General features: G+C 32.3%; 4 protein-coding genes and 1 long non-coding RNA gene across 8 annotated transcripts in view; 2 read left to right on the top strand and 3 right to left on the bottom strand.

The window, feature by feature from the left end:
- The window catches only part of LOC111427342 (Tousled-like kinase), a 49,307-nt gene extending 43,177 nt beyond the window's left edge, over nt 1-6,130 (bottom strand). For 2 of the 3 annotated variants that reach the window (XM_023062444.2, XM_023062450.2), the window contains exons 1-2: nt 5,607-6,127; nt 5,059-5,120 (exon numbers count right to left, since the gene is read on the bottom strand). In XM_023062444.2, coding sequence (XP_022918212.1) covers nt 5,059-5,089 — 31 coding nt within the window. In that variant the 5' untranslated portion in view covers nt 5,090-5,120; nt 5,607-6,127. Of the gene's footprint in view, nt 1-5,058; nt 5,121-5,606 lie in introns of all 3 variants that reach the window. The other variant, XM_023062441.2, reaches the window with a different exon arrangement.
- Nucleotides 6,131-8,593: 2,463 nt separating this feature from the next.
- On the bottom strand, nt 8,594-13,443 carry LOC111427344 (late secretory pathway protein AVL9 homolog). 2 transcript variants are annotated; one of them, XM_023062451.2, is made up of 6 exons: nt 13,279-13,443; nt 12,796-13,219; nt 10,436-10,625; nt 9,512-10,384; nt 9,367-9,455; nt 8,594-9,293 (listed from the first exon to the last, which is right to left on the bottom strand). In XM_023062451.2, exons 1-6 carry the CDS (start codon nt 13,348-13,350, stop codon nt 9,055-9,057), a joined length of 1,887 nt encoding a protein of 628 aa, XP_022918219.1. In that variant the 5' UTR covers nt 13,351-13,443; the 3' UTR covers nt 8,594-9,054. The 2 variants fall into 2 exon arrangements, with proteins under 2 accessions (XP_022918219.1, XP_022918220.1); XM_023062452.2 differs by having other exon boundaries at nt 9,160-9,293; nt 9,371-9,455.
- A 244-nt stretch (nt 13,444-13,687) lies between these two features.
- Nucleotides 13,688-15,812, top strand: LOC111427133 (retinol dehydrogenase 11-like). Its single transcript, XM_023062122.2, has 5 exons — nt 13,688-13,789; nt 13,842-14,162; nt 14,211-14,527; nt 14,576-15,260; nt 15,319-15,812. Exons 1-4 carry the CDS (start codon nt 13,690-13,692, stop codon nt 14,765-14,767), a joined length of 930 nt encoding a protein of 309 aa, XP_022917890.2. The 5' UTR covers nt 13,688-13,689; the 3' UTR covers nt 14,768-15,260; nt 15,319-15,812.
- Nucleotides 15,813-16,101: 289 nt separating this feature from the next.
- LOC111427379 (isocitrate dehydrogenase [NAD] subunit beta, mitochondrial) lies at nt 16,102-17,923 on the bottom strand. The gene is made up of 5 exons (XM_023062501.2): nt 17,747-17,923; nt 17,593-17,646; nt 16,919-17,506; nt 16,653-16,862; nt 16,102-16,595 (listed from the first exon to the last, which is right to left on the bottom strand). The coding sequence occupies exons 1-5, from the start codon at nt 17,786-17,788 to the stop codon at nt 16,356-16,358; spliced, it is 1,134 nt and encodes a 377-aa protein (XP_022918269.2). The 5' UTR covers nt 17,789-17,923; the 3' UTR covers nt 16,102-16,355.
- Nucleotides 17,861-18,653, top strand: LOC111427380 (uncharacterized). Its single transcript, XR_002707932.2, has 3 exons — nt 17,861-17,925; nt 18,132-18,305; nt 18,366-18,653. It is a non-coding gene; the product is annotated as an uncharacterized lncRNA (long non-coding RNA).
- The last annotated feature ends 164 nt before the right edge of the window (nt 18,654-18,817 follow it).

The following is an 18,817-nucleotide window of genomic DNA, read 5'->3' as shown; positions in this document are numbered from 1 at the left end:
TCCCTCGTATAAATAGATAGTCGCCACGCTCTATTTTCGGCGTCGGAATGTGGAAGCAGCTTCCAAATCGACCATTTTAATTTTAAAGTCTGTCGTACACGCTTTTTTTAAATATACTTTTGTGAGAAGAAATAAAATAAATTTGTTGTCGATCGGAAAATTTCGCATCAAGATTGCGTTTATTTCCGTTTTGTTACTTGTTGGGCAACGTTCGGATGATATCGTAGGAGGCAAGGAGTTCTTTAACCTTTTGCGCCGTGGGGCCACACGGTTTGAAATCGGCCCGCAGGGTTGCCCAACCTAACGAAACCAAAATCCCAGCGATCTGGCAAACCGGCAGTTTTGCGTCGTTAGAAAGGGACGGCTACGACGCCGCCTGTCGATTGCTATCCCGCCTCCCCCCTTTTCAGGTTAATATTGATTATGCAAATTTTCTTTAGGCAATGCACGTCTAGTTACCCTGGGAAACAAGATTTTACGTCATCGAATAAATAATCATTAAATTTATTAAAAAAAAAAAACAATTTTTTTTTATTAGCAAAAAAAAATAAATGAATGTAGATTATAAAACAAAATAATGGCGCGGATTATATATTTGAATTTTACGATCATAGTTGTCCGGTTTTAAAATTAGCGCTGCGAGCGCGAGAGTCGTTTCGCTTTTGTTCGTGAAGCGCGGCGCGCGTCATTCAAAAAACACGGAGGAGAGTCCGCAACAGCATGCTGCCTGTGTTGGGATCGCGTACGCCAGACGACGACGACGACGTCGCTTCCTCGTAGTAGGCGTCGACCGCTGGCCGATTAGCACAGCACCGCTGATCGGTGCGCGCGCACCGGCTCGCTGCATCGAGGCATCCGTGGAATTCCGACACAGTCACCGCCGCCTCTATAAAGCCCGCGATTCCCCAGAGTCGCGGTCGGTCGAATACAGTACCGTATTCGAAAATTTTTAATCAACTCATTAATATTTTTTAAAAGGAAATTATAATTAATTAAAAAAATATAATTATAAATTAACAACCATTTAGTATAAAATCTTTATAGTTGGGTAGTTATTGCACTTTAACATATTCGACTACCAAAACAACCAACTTGTTCTTGATAATAACCCCATTTTTTAACCTTTCGCTAAAATATTGATTGAGCAATTTTAGCATTATTGGTAATTTTAAAATAAAATTTCAAATTCTAAAATTTTCAGTTTTGAACTTTACCTTTAGTAGACGAGTTAACACTGATTTTATTTCATTAGGAAGATGATTATACAGAGTGTTTCATAATATATGCGCAGGACTTCAGGATGTGATAGCTTGTCCAAAAATTTGAAAAAAAGTTTCTTTCAACTTACCCTCTAAAATGCACCATTTTCGAGATACAGGGTGTTGAAATTTAATAAAAAAAATACTTTTTTGCGAATATCTTCGGAATCGTTTATGCAACTTTTATGTTGAAAAACATGGTCAATTTTTTGAAATAAAAATTTTATTTTACAATTAAACAAAATTTATGTAAACGTAATTGCTACATAATTGCAAAATTTAAAAAAATGATACAAAAGTTTTTTTTTCAAAATTCTCCAAATCGTAAAGGTAAACGCATTTCGCACATTTCAGCGTTTGTGTAAAAAATTGTACAATTTATTTTTAACAAGTAGGCTTTAAATTTTATAACAAAAGCTACTTCCTGTCAAAATAACAATTAGTTTGTACCTGCAAAAAGTAAACTTGTATTACAAAATTAAAAATGAATTACACAAACGCTGAAATATACGAAATTCATTACCTTTACGGAATGGCGTGCGGTAATTCGGCAGAACCAAGGCGGGTGTATCAAGAAAGACATCCTGATCACTCAGTACCACACCATAACTTGTTTTTACGCATTCACCAACGACTATGGGAAACTGGAAGTTTTAAAAGGAATACTGCTGATAATGAGCGGCCTATGGAAGTTGCAAATCTCCAAGTAGAAGAGGTTGTCCTCAACGAAATTGATGAAAATCCGACTACAAGTACCAGAAAAATTGCTCACAACTTAAACCTATCTCACTCGACGGTTTGGAGAATTTTGAAAAGGCAACTTTTGTATCCCAACCATATCCAAAGAGTACAAGCCTTATTGTAATATGTTTTAGAATTCAGATAAATCTTGTCATCAGTGTGTAAACTTAGCTGACTTTTATTTCTAGTATGGCACTCATGTGTTCGTTGTATTTCTTTGTACTGTTGTGGATATAGTCTTACACCTATAACACTCTTCAAAGTGTAGATTTCTGTTAAGGGAAGTAGAAGATTTTAGTGCAACTTTATATTACAGAATAACCAGAAGTGACAAATCTGACACCATATTATAGCGAATTAGCAAGGTATTGCTGCTATTGGTGGTAAATATTTGGCAGGATACCGCCAGTATTACTTCTGGTTATTCTATGCCTTTGGTAACTCGCGATAAGATGGCGGATTTTAAATCAAGGTCACAAAACGAGGTACCGCTAACATCAAACGAATCGACGTCAGTATCATTTATGGTTCTCACAAAACTGGTCGCACAATTTTTAAATTTTGGTAGTAGGATTTAATCATCCTCAGCTTTCGATCTAAAATACTTTCAAGATGGCCACCACTTCCGATTTACCGGAAGTAGACCACAACTTCGATATTTTATATATAACTTTCATAAAAGTTATTGGTACAGCGTTTTTCTTTTTCGAGTTATTTTGATTTTATTTTTTATTCGCATTTCTGATGCAAAATGCCAGAATAAGTTTTATAAAAAAAACTCAAAGTATGGAAAGAAAAGCGAATGAAGATGCAGGTACAGATTGTGATTTTAATATTAAAGCAGTTTTAGACGACAAATGTACTTGATCTTTCTAAAGATATAAAAACCATGCCAGAGTTCAAAATGAAAATTTTGATAAGATTGCATGGATTGTCTGCATAGATCTTTGCGACTTGGAATAGAAAAGAACTACGGGGTTAAAATTTTCAATATTTTGTGTACATGAAATGCCCAAGAAATGGTGTATCTTGAAAATATTGTTGATGCTAAAATGTTGGGTTTAGGCGTAGATAGCCAAATGTGTCTTAAAGAATTAAAAGATGGCTTGTTAGCTAAAAGATTACTTTGAGTATGAATATTTTTGCGACTATTACAGTGTTAAATACAATAATGCAATAAAGTTTGTAGTAAACTATAGCATTAATCGAGAAAACCCAATTTATATTAAAAATAATAAAAAAAACTTTGATTACGGTTCTGTGTTACGACGAATGTACGAGAGAGGAAAGCGATCGTGCCGCGCGTAGTAGGCACACAGGGAGAGTAGAAGGAGGGTGGGGAGAGCGAAACAGTCGACGAGAACTGACGCTTCAGTTGAGTACCGCACAGCCGCCTGGATCGCGCCGATGTCGGAGCAACAAGTGTTTTTCGGCCGCCACGACTGGTGGCCCCACTGCACCACAGCCGCGACCCCGGCGCGCCGCGATCGATGCTCCTCGCTCAACTCGACAAAGTCTCGCCCCGTTGAGGCCAAATCTACACCGGTTTAACCTTGCCACATTACACCATAATAATAATAACACTCCAAAATAAAACGATTTCTCAAAAAAATAAACCAAAAACATTTTTTTTTAATTACTCAAACTAGATTAACAAATATTACATCTATTTATAGCAAAAAAAATTAATTCCATATTTATAAAAAGTATTTAAGTGGAACCTTTATCTTATCTTTTGATTACACAAAATAATGTGGTTACGTTTCTCCATCATTGATGATTTAACCTTTCTTTTACGAAACGTTATAAAACTAAGTCTAAAATTTGTAAGGTTAAAATATTTAGTCCGCCATCTTTATCTCGACACCGCCGATTTCCGATCGGGCGTCCACAGCTCGGCCGCCTGCGTTGTGCTCTCTTAATCAATTGTTTCCGAACCGGGACGACTCTTAACGCCCTCTGTGGTACAGCGACCAGCTTAATACCATTTTAAAACATTTAATTCATCTCAATCGGAATCAAGAAAAAAATTTCAAGATTATAAAGTTTTTTTAAGGAAGTAAAAAAAGAAACTTCTACTTTCTCGATTAGAATCCCGTTCTTCTCTTTCTTGATACTAAATGATACATAAAAATACTTCCATCATAAATATGATAGGGTTTAAGTAAGGTGAAATTCCCCTAACTCTAACTTCTATATCTCGAATTATCCTCTAAGTCGAATAATTTTCGTAAGCTCAAGCGTTTGACTAGGCTTCAAATGTATTTTCTCTAACTCGAAGTTTTCTTCCGCTCCCTTAGTGATTCGAGTTAGGGGAATTTCACTGTATATGTAGTTAAGGGTAACCTCTTGGTTATAGTTTATCTTGTAGTAAAATCGAGGAATTAAGTTTAAGTTAAGTAACTTTTAAAATATCTTCTCAGATGGCGCTGTTTTATGGAAAAATTACACAAAAATGTATCCAGTTTAATCCGCCTAAATAAAAGTATTAACTTAAATAATTTCAAGGTTAAGTTGATACGTCACATAACGTTAAAAAATCAAACCTCAATGTTTAAACATTTAAAATCAAGCTAGCTAATATATATATTATAAGCTAATATATATGTATATTGAAATAATTATAATTTTAAATAATGTGGGTTGGCTATGGTTTTAGGGAGGAGTTACGATTGTAACGCGATAGGAGGCGCAACCTACAATGATAAAAGACAACAACAACACTTAAAACATGGCAACAAGTTTAGCAAGGAGAAAACCAATATGTCGCTGGTTGAAGACGTTCATTTGTTGCATTCGAGTAATCTAAGTTAACCGCGAAACAATTTTCAAATCGTTAATATCAAGTCGGCGATCACGTGATCGTCGTTCGACCGAGGAAAAATCGAACTCGGTACACATTACGAAAGCTATTAATAGTTTTCGGGCTCCGCGAATCAGATAACGAGAAAAGTATACCTACGGATTTAAAAACATACGGCGTTTTTAAGTTGGCAACAAAAAAAAAAATCATTCTTAGGAAGAAAAAAAATTTTCTTTGAGGTTAAGAGGTACTTACCACCTCCGGAAAATAATCTGTTCTCAGCCATCCCTTTCCGCCCTGTGGCGCTCCATGCAAACCTGCGGACAAGGAGATAACTACATCTAAAATTCTTTCGGTTTCAAGGCACACTACCAAGAAAAATGTTTTGATTATTACATATTTTAATTAGAAACTTTTATGTATAATTTTAAAACAAATGGCCGACGCGAATCTTAGAAAACTAAATAAATAGAAACCGTATTAGTGACTTAATGAAAAAGGGGGGCCATGTGGGTTCTCCAACTCCGATACACACCTGGTTTTAAAATTAAATATGGCCTACTTAACAATAAAAAAAAAATCTATATATAATAATCTTAGTAAGCTATTTAAAACAGAAGTAAATCACCCGTTCGGATTTGTTTTCCGTCACTTATACACGTATTAAAACGTATCTATCATGGCTGACTTGACTAGGATGTTAGATTTTCGCGATTAAATCAATTTACCTTCTCCTTTTTTTTAGGTTAAAATTAATTTTAACGATTTAATTGAACCCTTTGAATATCTTAACTTAAACTCACCACTTTTTCCTCCGGATTCTCCACGAGGAATCTCGTAGATACTTCAGGTTAGGTTAAAGAAGAAATGAAAAAAACAAAAAAACATCGAAACTAAATTATCGACACATCAACGTTGTTCGAAACAACGGGGCGATCGTCGTCGTTTAAAAAAAAAAGCACTACTACTCCGGGTTTAAGATGGCGACCGCATATTGTTTCGTTTCATGGTCATTTTACTCAGTTTGTTGATCAACAAAACACTCGTTATCGCACGCGACCCTTTACCCACCGAAACCGTCGGCTAATTTCGTTTAATTTTCATCGAAACGGTTCTGTTTTCACTCGCGTATTAGTCGCGAAAAAATGAAAAATATTTAACACGAACACTTCGTACCACGAGAGATTGATCCACTTTTCTATACGGTAATGTTTTGCATAGTAGGCTGGGGGGACGAAACGAGAGAAGATGTAAGCAAAGCCTTACGCACTCGAGTAACACAGCGGGCCGTAGGTGACAGTTGCCTGTCGGGAAATCGGCAAACGACGGCCGCGCGGTGGGAAAATAAACAAACTATTATACCGGCAAATCTCGTCGTCTCCTCCTCGCATCGGTTTGTCTTTTGTTTTCAACGAAGCGGCTCGACGCCGCTCATTCAAGTATCGAGTGACCTGGCGCGCGACGTTTTGTGGTTATGTTACCGCCCTACGATGCTTAACATAACCTCAAAAACTTAGTCGGTAAATATAAACACTACCGGATTTTCTATGACGTATTTCTCTCTTTACTAATCAAATTAAATGGCCATGACGTGACTTTTTATCTTTATTACTGTTTCTAGGTTATGTTTTTTATTATTTATAAGAAAAAATAACTTTATTTTAGATCGATCGAAAATTTTAGACAAGAATTTGGAAATCAAAATGGTAATTGTTTAGAATGGCAAATTTGAACGTAAAAATTAATTTTCTCATAAATACTTTATACAGTGTGGTTCTTCAAAATTGTAACTGGACATAATCTCATTTTGGGATACTTCATTGATATTAAATACATTGAAACAATATTTTAATGAAATGCAAATAATATTATTTGCTGTAGAGACCCCAGCAACAATTTTGAACACATTCCTAAGTGGTGTTTTTGCAAAGATAACCTTAAATTATTAATAATTTTTTCTAACCACATTTTTTTAGACAAAATCAATGCAGAATTTTACTTTAAGAGTCTTTTTTCTTTCAGCCGTCCATATATACATATTCTGGCCAATCTCCTCTATTCTTTCCACATTATTATTATTGCTGCCGGGCTGAGGGGAGCGGCCCCTCTCGTTACCGCGACCTATAAGATCTATTGTAACTTAGTATTGTCCTGAGGTCTTGAACCTTTATGTCGGTAGGTGTCAAGGGAGTTTTACGGAAAATGTTGTGTCTTAGACGACCTCTGGCGACCCATTTGCACAATATATGTTCAGCAGTTTTCGACTCGTCGGTGCATAGTCGACAGGTTTGATCCTCAGCTTGTCCAATATGGAAGAGGTGGTATTTTAGGGGCGCATGGCCGGTCAGGTAACCTGAGAGCGTCCTTAGATCCCCTTTGCTGAGGCATAAACCTCTTTGGTTTTGTTTTGCGATGGAGTTATCATGCTCTTCGCTTGTCTGTGAGTGGAAGTTCTGTGAAAATGTTTATGGATGCACCTTTCTGTCCCTTCTGTAGGTTCTAAGCGGTGCAGAAGTTTATAGCAAGAACTTCTGCTTGGAAAATTTATTATGTCCGAGCTGAGGGGCAGTTTAATGTGGCTATTTGGTCCATTGATGCCCTCCGGATCTAACTGTCTTTGAAGCATCGGTGTACCAGGCTAGGGCTTCTCTTTTTAGCTGAGGCCCTCCCTTCACCCAATCATCCCTGCTTCTAAATATCAAAATTCTTTCTGTATTGGCATCCTGCGAATCTTCTCCAGTTTCAAAAGCTGCGGAATGTTTCAAACCTGGATAACACTTATCTAGGAATAAAAAGAAATCAGGATAAAAAAATTTATTAGAAGGCTGACACAGCAAAAATGATAAAATATCACCAAGAACTAGTTGAAGTTTTGAATGAAAATGAAGATGATGCCAAAACAAAACAATTTGGGTTTTTATAAAGAAATCGCACAAACTACAATAAATCTACTAATCTGAAGTCAGAGATAGATAATTATTTAAATCATGAACTCAACTCATTCAAATAAACGAGCTTTCAATAAGATGGTGGAAGCATAATGGCCAAATATATTCTATGACGTCAATGTCGAAGAAGTTTTTGACTGCACCTGGAAGTTATATATATTGAGAAAAGTTGTCTTCGGAGGTAAAAAACATATTTGAAGGCAAACTACTATTCTTATACGGTGGGAAACTGGTATTCCTGCACCACAACTCTCCCTTACTGTATTTCGACTATTAAAAGTTTGAACTTTTTGTACAAAATGTTTATTTTTTTAAGAGTTGATTAAGTATACAATTTAATACTGGGTCATCTAATAAAGAGTAAAAGTGGAGAAAAACTCTTCACTATTGACAATTTTAAACTTCAAAAGAAAATTGTTACCAACATGAACCATAAAATAACTGTGACACACCTGGTGATATTTTTTTGTTTAACCATTTTAATATCATTTCGACTTATTAGGAGTTTTATGAACGCATTAAACTTGATTATGTTACCAAATAAAGGATTTAATTTTTGCATTTTTCAAGGAGTTTGTAAGAAGCTTTTAAATTCATAAATATAACATTTCGGTTGTGACCCAGTGAAATATGATCAAGCGTTTTCAACATTAAAGGGTTGACAAGAACAATTCAATTAATCTAAGGATAAATAGTAACAATTAAATTTTTTGATTACCTCTACCAGCTTTATTCTCAATATGTGTGAGAATGTGCAAATAAGAATGAACCTTATGTTTAATTTAATGTATGTGAACGATTGTCTTGAAATAAAAAAAATTGCAAAAAAATTAAACAAAACCTCAAATACAAGTATTTATTACTTATTATAATTAACGATTACAAAAATTACAAATCAAACTACATTTTAATTGCTGCACTTTTACAACAAACTAATCTTAATTATTTTATTAGTTAATTTTTATATGAATAAATTAATTTTTTTACACACATTGAATTGATCTTAAATTATTAAACATTACACTTCCCCTTAGATTTGAATAAAGTTAAAAAAAAAATTGTAATAAAATAACAAGAAGTAAAATTTAAATATCACAAAAAACTAAGGAATGAATAATAAGATTAAGAGTGTTTTTAAGTTAATAAGATTTTCTAATAGTAACATTGTTCTTGATTTTTTTTGTACAATAATACTTTTAACTAACATTTTGATGATTTTTTTAAAACCTTTTCGTTATTTATTTCATCTTCATTTCTTTTTCCACACACACAGACTGAAAAGAAAAAAATAGAAGAAATCTTTTTAAACTAAATGAACTTCCCCGGGTTTATGATCAACGATTTTTTCCGTATTCGTTTCGATTTCGTTTATTAAAAACCCGTTAGTTACTTCGATTTGATTATTTTTATTATCTACACCGTCCGGTTTAATATTTGTATCATTAAGTACATCGATTGTTGACGCATTTGCGGGATCCGGGCTCACTAATAAGTTACTCCACCAGTTTGAGAACGCACCTTTTGCTTGAGATATAGCACCACCTTAAAGAAAATTCGAAAAAAAGTTAAATAAGTATTTTTTAAATTAATTTTAATAAAATGATATTTTACACACCAACCGCTTTACTAGTTGTTGCTACTGCTCTACCTGTTGAGACCATGGCTTGATTTAATTTTCTTCCACCTTCGGTATTTTGCATTGTACTAGAATTAAAACAACTCTATATTTATATATTATATAAACATATATTAAATATTACTGTGAAAATCTTAGTTTCATATCTGCAACAGATAATTGTCCTGAAAATGGATGACCAGGATTAACTTCTAAAATCGTTGGATAATCAATCCCACTCCACATTTTATAATTAAAAGTATCCTTCCAAGCCGATATAAAATTTGAATTGAAATGCTCAAACTCTTTGCAATCATCTTGAAGCAGCGAAGTTCTTAATAAACACAACAAATAAATTTTAAATTGAGTCCGAATCCATTCGTCGCCGCCTTCCCAACCAACTCCATCCAAAAAGACGTCGTGTTTCTCTTCAGAGACGTGTTTAACGATAAAATCGGCGAATCGTAAATCTTCGGTCGTTAGGTGTAGGTGTTTCCTTAACTCTAAATCTTGGCATTCAATTTTTGCGGTATCGATATCGACCAAAATATCAAAAAGTTGACGTTTTTGCTTAAACAGAACATTAGTGGCCCCAACAACGTACCCGCGAACATTCACATCATTTAATAAATCCATGTAGGGGAGCGAAAGATACGGAAGACACAAATATCCCTGGTGAAAAATTTTTAAAGGAAAACCACACGTTTCATTTTTTAATTGAGCCAATTGAATCCAATTATTACATGATTCCGTTTCATTTTGTTCTTTGGAATTTTGCGATTTCTCATTATTACCATTTTCTGATATCTCTTTAGTGATTTCTTCTTCTGTACTTTCCGTAATTTCTACACCTAATTCCGTGGATGACGTATTTTTTTCAGGTGTGCTTTTTTCGTATTCTTTCGATGGAGCTTCAACAAATTCGATTTTGATGTCTTTGGATTGATGTCGAGGACTTGCCTCTGGGGTAATATCATCATCGGAAAAATTTGGCATTGGCGACATAGGTCTCGATAATCTAAACGATACACATTGAAGATGGGGTTTAAGACTTAATTAATAATAATACCTTACACACGCCGATTTATCCAACCCTTTTTCAATCATATCAGGAAATAACGATAACAAACATAAAACTGTTGAACATAAATCGTGAACGGGACTTTTATGGAAAATTACTCGTTTCTCTAAAAGCATTAATTTAAATAGTAATACTGCTTTATGTTTCCAGTGCATTATGAAATCTCTTAAAGATAACCCTAAAATAAAAAATACAATAATATATACAGGATGTTTCACTTAAATTAAAACTTCCAGGCCAGTTATCTCTGGAATGGGTTGAGATATTTTAGTTTTGTAAAAAGTTGTAATTTTGTGCAACATTTACGACCAGGCGACGATATCAGTAGCCTTCAGTTCTTGGCTGAATTTTCAGTTTTTACTGAAAGAGACATCTTTCTGAATAAGTTTGACTGTACAAACAATCAAACTATTTTTGGGGTCAATGTTTGGTGCGGGATAATCAATGGAACTTTAAGTAATGGAACTTTAAGTCTGTAAGTTACGGACTGGAACCATCCATTTTTGAGGCAACTAGGATAACACTAACTTCGTGGAAATGTATCGACAATATATTTATGTACTAATCTCCATAAAGATAACTACTTAGAAAACAACATGGAATATAATAAACTCGGAAACTGGACGGAAAAGACATTCAATGTTAACCTCAACTAGATTAACTGCTAACTCCTTTAACGAATTCTTCACAAATATTATTAAAGACCTTATAAGCACTCTGCCATTTACCCAAACTCAACCTAAAGATTATCTATGTAAAATTCTGAAAAAACATCTCTCATTCTTTTTTTTCCTACAAATCCAGATGAAGAGCAACCATAATAAAATCGTGCCAAGACCAAGACTCCATCTTTTGAATGAAACCGTAAACATCATAAAAGATCCAGTTTCTGATGTTATAAACTTCTCAATTATTAAACTTTGAATTTTGAAAATTATCGATGAAAATTGCAAATAACGAAAAAATTGTCGATTATTTCAAAAATTTTTTTCTCAAGAACTAAAAGTGATTTTTCAAAACGGCTTGTTGCATTAAAAAGAGGATACTTTAATTAATAATTGGTGATATTTCCACAAGGATCCTTCAAGAAATTAATTTTATAGCAAATTTTGAAAATTATCGATGAAAATTGCAACATCGAAAATTTTAGCAAAACTTCAAATATTGTTTTCTCAAAAACTAAAAGTTATTTTTCAAAACGGGTTGGTTCATTGGAAAGAGGACACTTTTATTAACACTTTGGGAAGTTTTTATACTCATATTCCAAGAACTGGATTTTATACGAATTTTTCAAACTTACCACCAACCTTACTTAACTTTACCACCAATAAATTTGTTACAAATCGTAAAAAATTGTCCAACATCCACTTGACAACTAGTTAAATTCATCACGAGTTTCAAGGAGGAAAGGTGCAATATTTGGGTGTTGTTCTAGAGTTTCTAGACAGTCTTCTTACTTGGTGCCACCACGAAGAATTACTCGTCAAATATATGTGATTAGAAGGGTGCGACAATTAATTGGCAGTGAGGAAGCCAGGACAGTTTACTTTGTCTTATTTCATGCTTCTATGTTGTATGAAATTGCGGAAAGCCGTTCTGGCAATTGATGGAGTTCCTCAAACATCAACATGCAAGCCCCTATTTATCAAATACGATATAATGACGTTACCATCTGCCTATATACACGACAGGTTGTTAGAAATTAAAAAGAAAGAGGCCTCACTAGATAAGATTGAAGATGTATAACACCAGACACTACCAGTTACTGCGTATTCCAAAAAGTAGGAATCTCTAGGTTCGAATTGTGCATGCATGAAAATGGAAGTAATTTTGAACAGTTATTATAATTTTTTGTTGTTGTACCAGTTATTATTATGGTGAAAAATGTATTTGATAGCCTAACATGTTATTTATGTTAGAAAATAATGTTGTCACCATCTTATTGGCTTCTACAAATCATTTTATGTCAATTCTTAGAATCTACTAAGTTTTGAAATCAATGTTAATAAGAAAAGTTGCACAGTTTTTGATGTTCTATCACATGCACCTAATAAAAAGTTTGTGTTGAAGGGTGTTGAAATTTTTGTACAATGCAAAATAATAATACTTAAGAACTTTTTAACAAAACTCAAATACCTCAGCCATTCCAGAGATACTTGGCCTAGGAGTTTTAAGTGAAACACCCTGTACATATAATAATTCAATTAATCATTGTATTTATAAACAAATTATCAGTTACTATGATTCATAGCTACAAATAATCAGCCACATAAAAGAATAAAACAAACATATTAAATTACATTAAAAAAAAACTTGTATTTCCTTTCTAGATATAAAAAAAAACTCACCCACATATGTTTGTGCATGTAAATCATTTTGTAATAAAACGGAATTTAAATGATGATAAGTATCCTCAAGTAACGAAACTTTGCTAAAATCCCCTTCATCGAAATAAGCATGCGTAATCAATGTCATTTTAACTTGTATGTACCCAAATAAAGGCACAGTACTTAAAACACAAACCGATTTTTGTACAGTTCCCCTCGTAATATCAGCTGTTTTATTTTTTAATTTCTCAACGGGAATCTGTCGATAACACGATATACCATACACGGTTTTTCTGGGTTGTGTTAAACTGGGTAAATGAAAAAATACGGTATCCTCGTCGAAATTATGAGATCCATCTGGTAAAGCTAAGGTTGGTAAGTATTTCCAACCGGCTGGACACTCGTTTGGAGATTCAGGAACCAAAGGGGGGAAAGAAAACTCAACCTGCATTGTAAGATTAATGTATGAAGGTTCATTTAATAATTATTAGACGATTTACGTACCTGACAACCTTTTTTATGATGAAACCCAATCACCAGGACATAAAGAATCGGCCCTTTTGTGTCACTCATCATTAATTTTGGGTTTAATTTAGCTAAAGAAACATAACATTCAAGTTATTTGTGGCATATTTTGACATTAATGACAGTGGGAGAGATATCTCAGTAGTACCAACTTGAATCTCTTTCACAAACGTCAATAAAAAGACTGAATTAATTATTTAAAATGAATTTAAAATTAAATTAAAAAATTTGAATATGCGATTACTAGTTAAATTTTTTTTCCTTTTTAATTATAATACTAAATAGTATTTATTAATTTAATTCATTTTATTAATTTCAATTTTATTTATGTTGGTACTCCTACAACAAAATTTAAAACTGTCATATTTAATTTTTGATTAATTGTTAAATATGACTGCATTCAGATATTTATCTTTAATAACGAATAGTTCGTGTAAATGCACAACTTTTTTAGGAAATAAAACCGCTATAGTAACAGGAGGAGCATCTGGTTATTATTTTTTTTTTTGAAATTATTGAGAGTAAGAGTGTTTTTTTTTTAGGAATTGGACTTCAAACTGTAAAAATCTTAGCTTCTCGTGGAGCTAAAGTAATTATAGCAGATAAAAACTATATAAACGCCGAATTAGTGTTACAAAGTTCTTCTTTTGCTGCTAACATAACTTACAAACACTTAGATTTATCATCATTGTTATCGATAAGACAATTTTGCCATTGCATTAATAAAGAAGAAAATCATATAGATATTTTAGTAAATAACGCAGGTGTTGGAGGTTTATTACATCGATATACTAAAGATTTACTTCAAGAAGAGATGCAAATTAACCATTTTGGGCCTTTTTTATTAACACATTTATTAACAGGTTATTTTAATTTATGTGATTTATTTGATTTCAGCTTTCTTGTTGTAGATGTTTTAAAAAGATCTAATCCAAGTAGGATAATATTCGTTACCTCAACTCTTGCTTACGCTAATAATTTAACATTAAGCAACTTAAACACAATCTCGGATTATCCGATAATGGATTTTATGGTGTATAGCAACTCAAAATTGTGTAATATAATTGCTTCGAAAGGTTTTGCCGAAAAATTGAAGCACTTTGGGGTTACATCTAACGCTGTACATCCTGGGATTGCAGTTACTAATATTTATCAAGGAATGAGGGGCGTGGAGAGATATCAAAATTTAAAAAAGTTTGTTTATTTTTCGTTGGATAAAATCGCAAAGGTTTTGTTGTGTGATTGTAATATTCTTGGGATTAATATAATATTTTAGACTCCTTTACAAGCAGCTCAAACTGTAGCTCATGTAGCTTTAAGCGAAACGCTTCGATGCATTACCGGAAAGTTTTTCATTGAAAATGAAATATTTGCACCACCGAAAAAGGCAATTGATTTAAAATTTTGCAATGAAATTTGGAATGCCAGTGAGGAATATGTTGATTTACAACACAACGAAAAAGTATAACGTAAAGTTGTCATAGAAACCCAGTTATTTACCAAATACTTCATAAATATTCATGTCTACCCAAAATTTGATTGTGCATCGACAAAAAAATTTAAATTCCAAAAATGGCAAATGATAAGCCTGATAATCTATCCCAAATAAGTTCATTCACAAGCGAACCTAATGTTGCAAAAAGCGTTATATCTTCAACAACAACTTCAAAAAAGTCCTTCCGAAAAAGGAAAACTTGCAGTTGGAGAGTGGCGATGTTAGCGACACCAAAATATGTTACAGCCAAATATAAATCGGAAGAACAGTGTTGCCATCAACATCACAAGCAGGAAGAACAAGAACAAATTCCACCAGAACAAGGAGAGCAGCAAGACCAACAACCAAATCAAGTTCAATCAAAACAAGAACAACCCAAATTACCAAAACCAAAGAAAAAACCTACTCGTTTGGAAAGTATTAAATCAAGTGAACGACTTGAATATTTAGCAAGACCACATCTAAGGTTATTACTTTTATTAAGATAAAAAATAACATCACTAATATTTTTCTTTTATAACTAGGTCTTTATACACAAACAAAAATTCATATACCGGAAATCCAAATACATTTAGAGATTACGAGGATCGAATGAATAAACGTATAAACAGCGCTTGGGATAGCATTTATAATGAATATAGAAAAGCTAAACATGAAGAAAAGTTAAAACCTGTAGTTAAGATTGAAGAATTCACAAAAGACGCATCAACTTCTCCGAGAATGATGTCGCCAGTTAGAGAATTATCGGCTAAAAAAGTTAAAAGGAATTCAATTAAGGAAAAGACCATCCAAATGATTGGAAAAAGTAAAAAACATAACAAAAAGGATGACGACGTTTCGATAAAATCGAAAGCTTTCGACGAAAGCTTACATAAAAGTATGGTTTCAACAAAAAAAGAGGTTGTCAAGAAATATATTCAGCCGGCTAAAATTAGTAGTAACATGAATATACTTTATAAATATGAATTTTAGTGGTGTATTATCAAAAATAAAATTATAAAAAAAGTTTTGATTATTAAAATTCGAATTTCGCGCGAAATTTTGACATGTCATTTTAATTAATTGATTTTCCATTCTAAAAACATTAAAGAATTTCTTTTATAAATACTAATAATCATTAAATTATTACTTTTTTAAGATTTTGGTTTATATTGGATTCACTTGATTATTTTCTTAATAAATAATTGTAACATAAAACTTTACATCGCTTATAATAGATGGTGTTTCTGATTTGTCAAATTTAAAAATTAAATTATTTTGTTTATAAATACTAAAAAACTGTTTAAATTGAGGATAAATTATACTACTTTTCCTTTAACACCACATCTTTATTCTAATTATTATAATACTTTTCTTTCTGAATACAAATCATTCAAATCCAATAATTAAAATCAATAAATTAAATGATAAAATTTTTTTAAATTATTAAATCAAAAAATGCTAATAAATAAAATCAAATATTATTATATAAATATTAACCACACATTCCCTAAAATTGTGGCTATTACGAGTTATTATTATACTTTTTAATAGTAACATTTCAAAATAATATTATATCTTTTTATTGTTTATGTTGTAAATTATGTATTACAGCATAAGTAAAATCTTGGGTGCTTGATTGACCACCAATATCTTTTGTGCGTATTTTCCCATCTCTAAGTACTTTATCAATTGCGTTACGAATCATTGTTCCATAAGATGGTAAATTAACGTGATGAAGCATTTTTGCAGCACAAAGCATCATAGCTGTTGGATTTGCTACGTTTTTACCAACGGCTTCTGCAAAAGTGTGACGCGCGCCCTAAAAAATAATTAATACTTTTTTTAAAAAACACTTTAATTAATTAAATTAACTTACAGGTTCAAAAACAACACATTGAGCTGAATAAGAAGCCCCAGCAACAACACCTGCTCCACCAACTAATCCAGATGCTAAATTATCAACAATATTTCCATATAAATTTGGGGTAACCATCACATCGAATTGTTGAGGACGAGACACCATTTGCATCGTACAATTATCAACAATCATTCTTTCGAATTCAATTTTTGGATATAATTTAGCCATCTAAAAATAATTTTCCTTTTAACATCCAATTATTTTTTATAATCAATAATACAAACAGCTTCACAACTCCTCAAAAACAATCCATCCCCTAACTTCATAATATTTGCTTTATGTACAGCAGTAACTTTTTTTCTCTCATTTTTAGTAGCATAATCAAATGCAAATTTAGCAATCCTTTTAGACTTTTCTTCAGTAACAATTTTTAAACATTCCACCACACCATGAACACCCTCATGTTCTAAAGCTGAATATTCCCCCTCTGTTTGTTCACGAATAATAACACAATCAATGTTTTCATGTCTGGTTTTAACACCAGGTAAAGAACGCACATGGACAACATTAGCATACAAATCCAAGGTGGTGCGTAGTTTCATATTTAAAGTTTGCAATTCTCCGGTATGGCTGTAATCGGGAGTGGCTAAAATACCCTTCAAACATACTCGATTTTTCGATATTGAATTTGCAACAGAATCTAAAGGGGCGCTTAATGTTGGGTTAACCTCCGAAAAGAAAAATGTTTCAAAATCAACAGGAACAGCAGCTGCTTTAAAGAGTTCTTGAACCGAATATACTAATTCGGGGCCTACACCATCTCCAGGAATTAAAGTACACGTCGTACGTGTATCAGGACGCTCAGAAACAGCCTTTAAAAATCAAATTTAAGAAAAAATGTGGTGTTATTATGTAACGCATTTTTCTTTGGTTAGGTTTCACAAAAGCGGTTACTTACAGGTGTATTAGCGGTAGTGGTTGAGTGTATCCCTCTTAAATTTTGTTGGGCACCCTAAAAGTAACGAAAAGATCACGTGATTAATTTTTTGAGTTTATGCTAAATAGGGATTTAAAAAAAATAAAACTGTTCTTTTTTAAAAATTATAAATAACCTGAGCGAATATTCTTGAAAAATTTCTCATAACCAAAGCCATGACGAGTTTAAATGGTAATTATCACTTGAGGTTGAGTTAAATTTAATTTTTCCCTTTCAGAACTGGATTAAAAATTGCTCATGTTGTTGAAATAAAAATGTTGATTGGAAATGAAAAGTACCAACTCACTTTTTTAGGTTGGTAATAAAATCTTAATTTATTAATTTAATACAATCGAAATATAAATATTATTGATTTTTTTTTACAAATTAGAATGATTTAGTGAAATTTTAAATAATCATATTCTTTTTTAAATCATTAAGTTTTTAAATTATTTTAATTTTGTAACCAAAATGACCTTGCTGTATATACTTTAGTTTTGACAGCGCTTTAATTTATATAGGTTAGGTTACCGACTTCTCAATGATTCCTGTGTTCTAAGCCTGTTTAGGGGCTATACCTCAATTTAATTGAGATAAATAAGTTCTTAGAACTAAATAAAGATGTTGATCCTAGTGGTAACTCATAACAGATTTTACTTTTACTAATGAAAATGATGTTGATAAAATTGATACTGGTAAGATATATGTTTTAAAAATTATATCAAAGTTACAAAATAACAATGCTTTATTTGTAGGGGTTGCAAAATCAACAGTTTACCCTGTGATTAAAGAATATCATGGTTTGAAAAACCGAAAAAGTTATGAGTTGTAAACAAATGTTATTACAGAGCTTCATGATGGTAGGAAGGTTTTAATAATCATCCAGTGGTGCCAAAATTATCTCGTTATTATATAAAGTGATATAACAAATTAAATTAAAGTAGATTTAAAGTTGGTCATCTGTCAAAGTATTGTACCTGAAACCTAAAATGTTAACTTGTGTGTTTAGAATTAACGAAATGATAAATAAATATTAAAATAAGTTTTATTGTAATAAATATTAATAATAATTAAAATATTTAATTTTTAATAAATAAAGGATGTGAATTTAAATTTGCCACCAAAAATATCTAGTGTCATTGCTTTTTTTATGTTGGTAGTAAACAAGTTTTTTTTATTTATAATTGAAAAATTTAAAATAATTATG

This window comes from Onthophagus taurus, chromosome 2, assembly GCF_036711975.1.
Source record: "Onthophagus taurus isolate NC chromosome 2, IU_Otau_3.0, whole genome shotgun sequence".
Lineage (NCBI taxonomy): Eukaryota > Metazoa > Arthropoda > Insecta > Coleoptera > Scarabaeidae > Onthophagus > Onthophagus taurus.
This window is presented reverse-complemented; position numbering and strand designations above follow the sequence as displayed.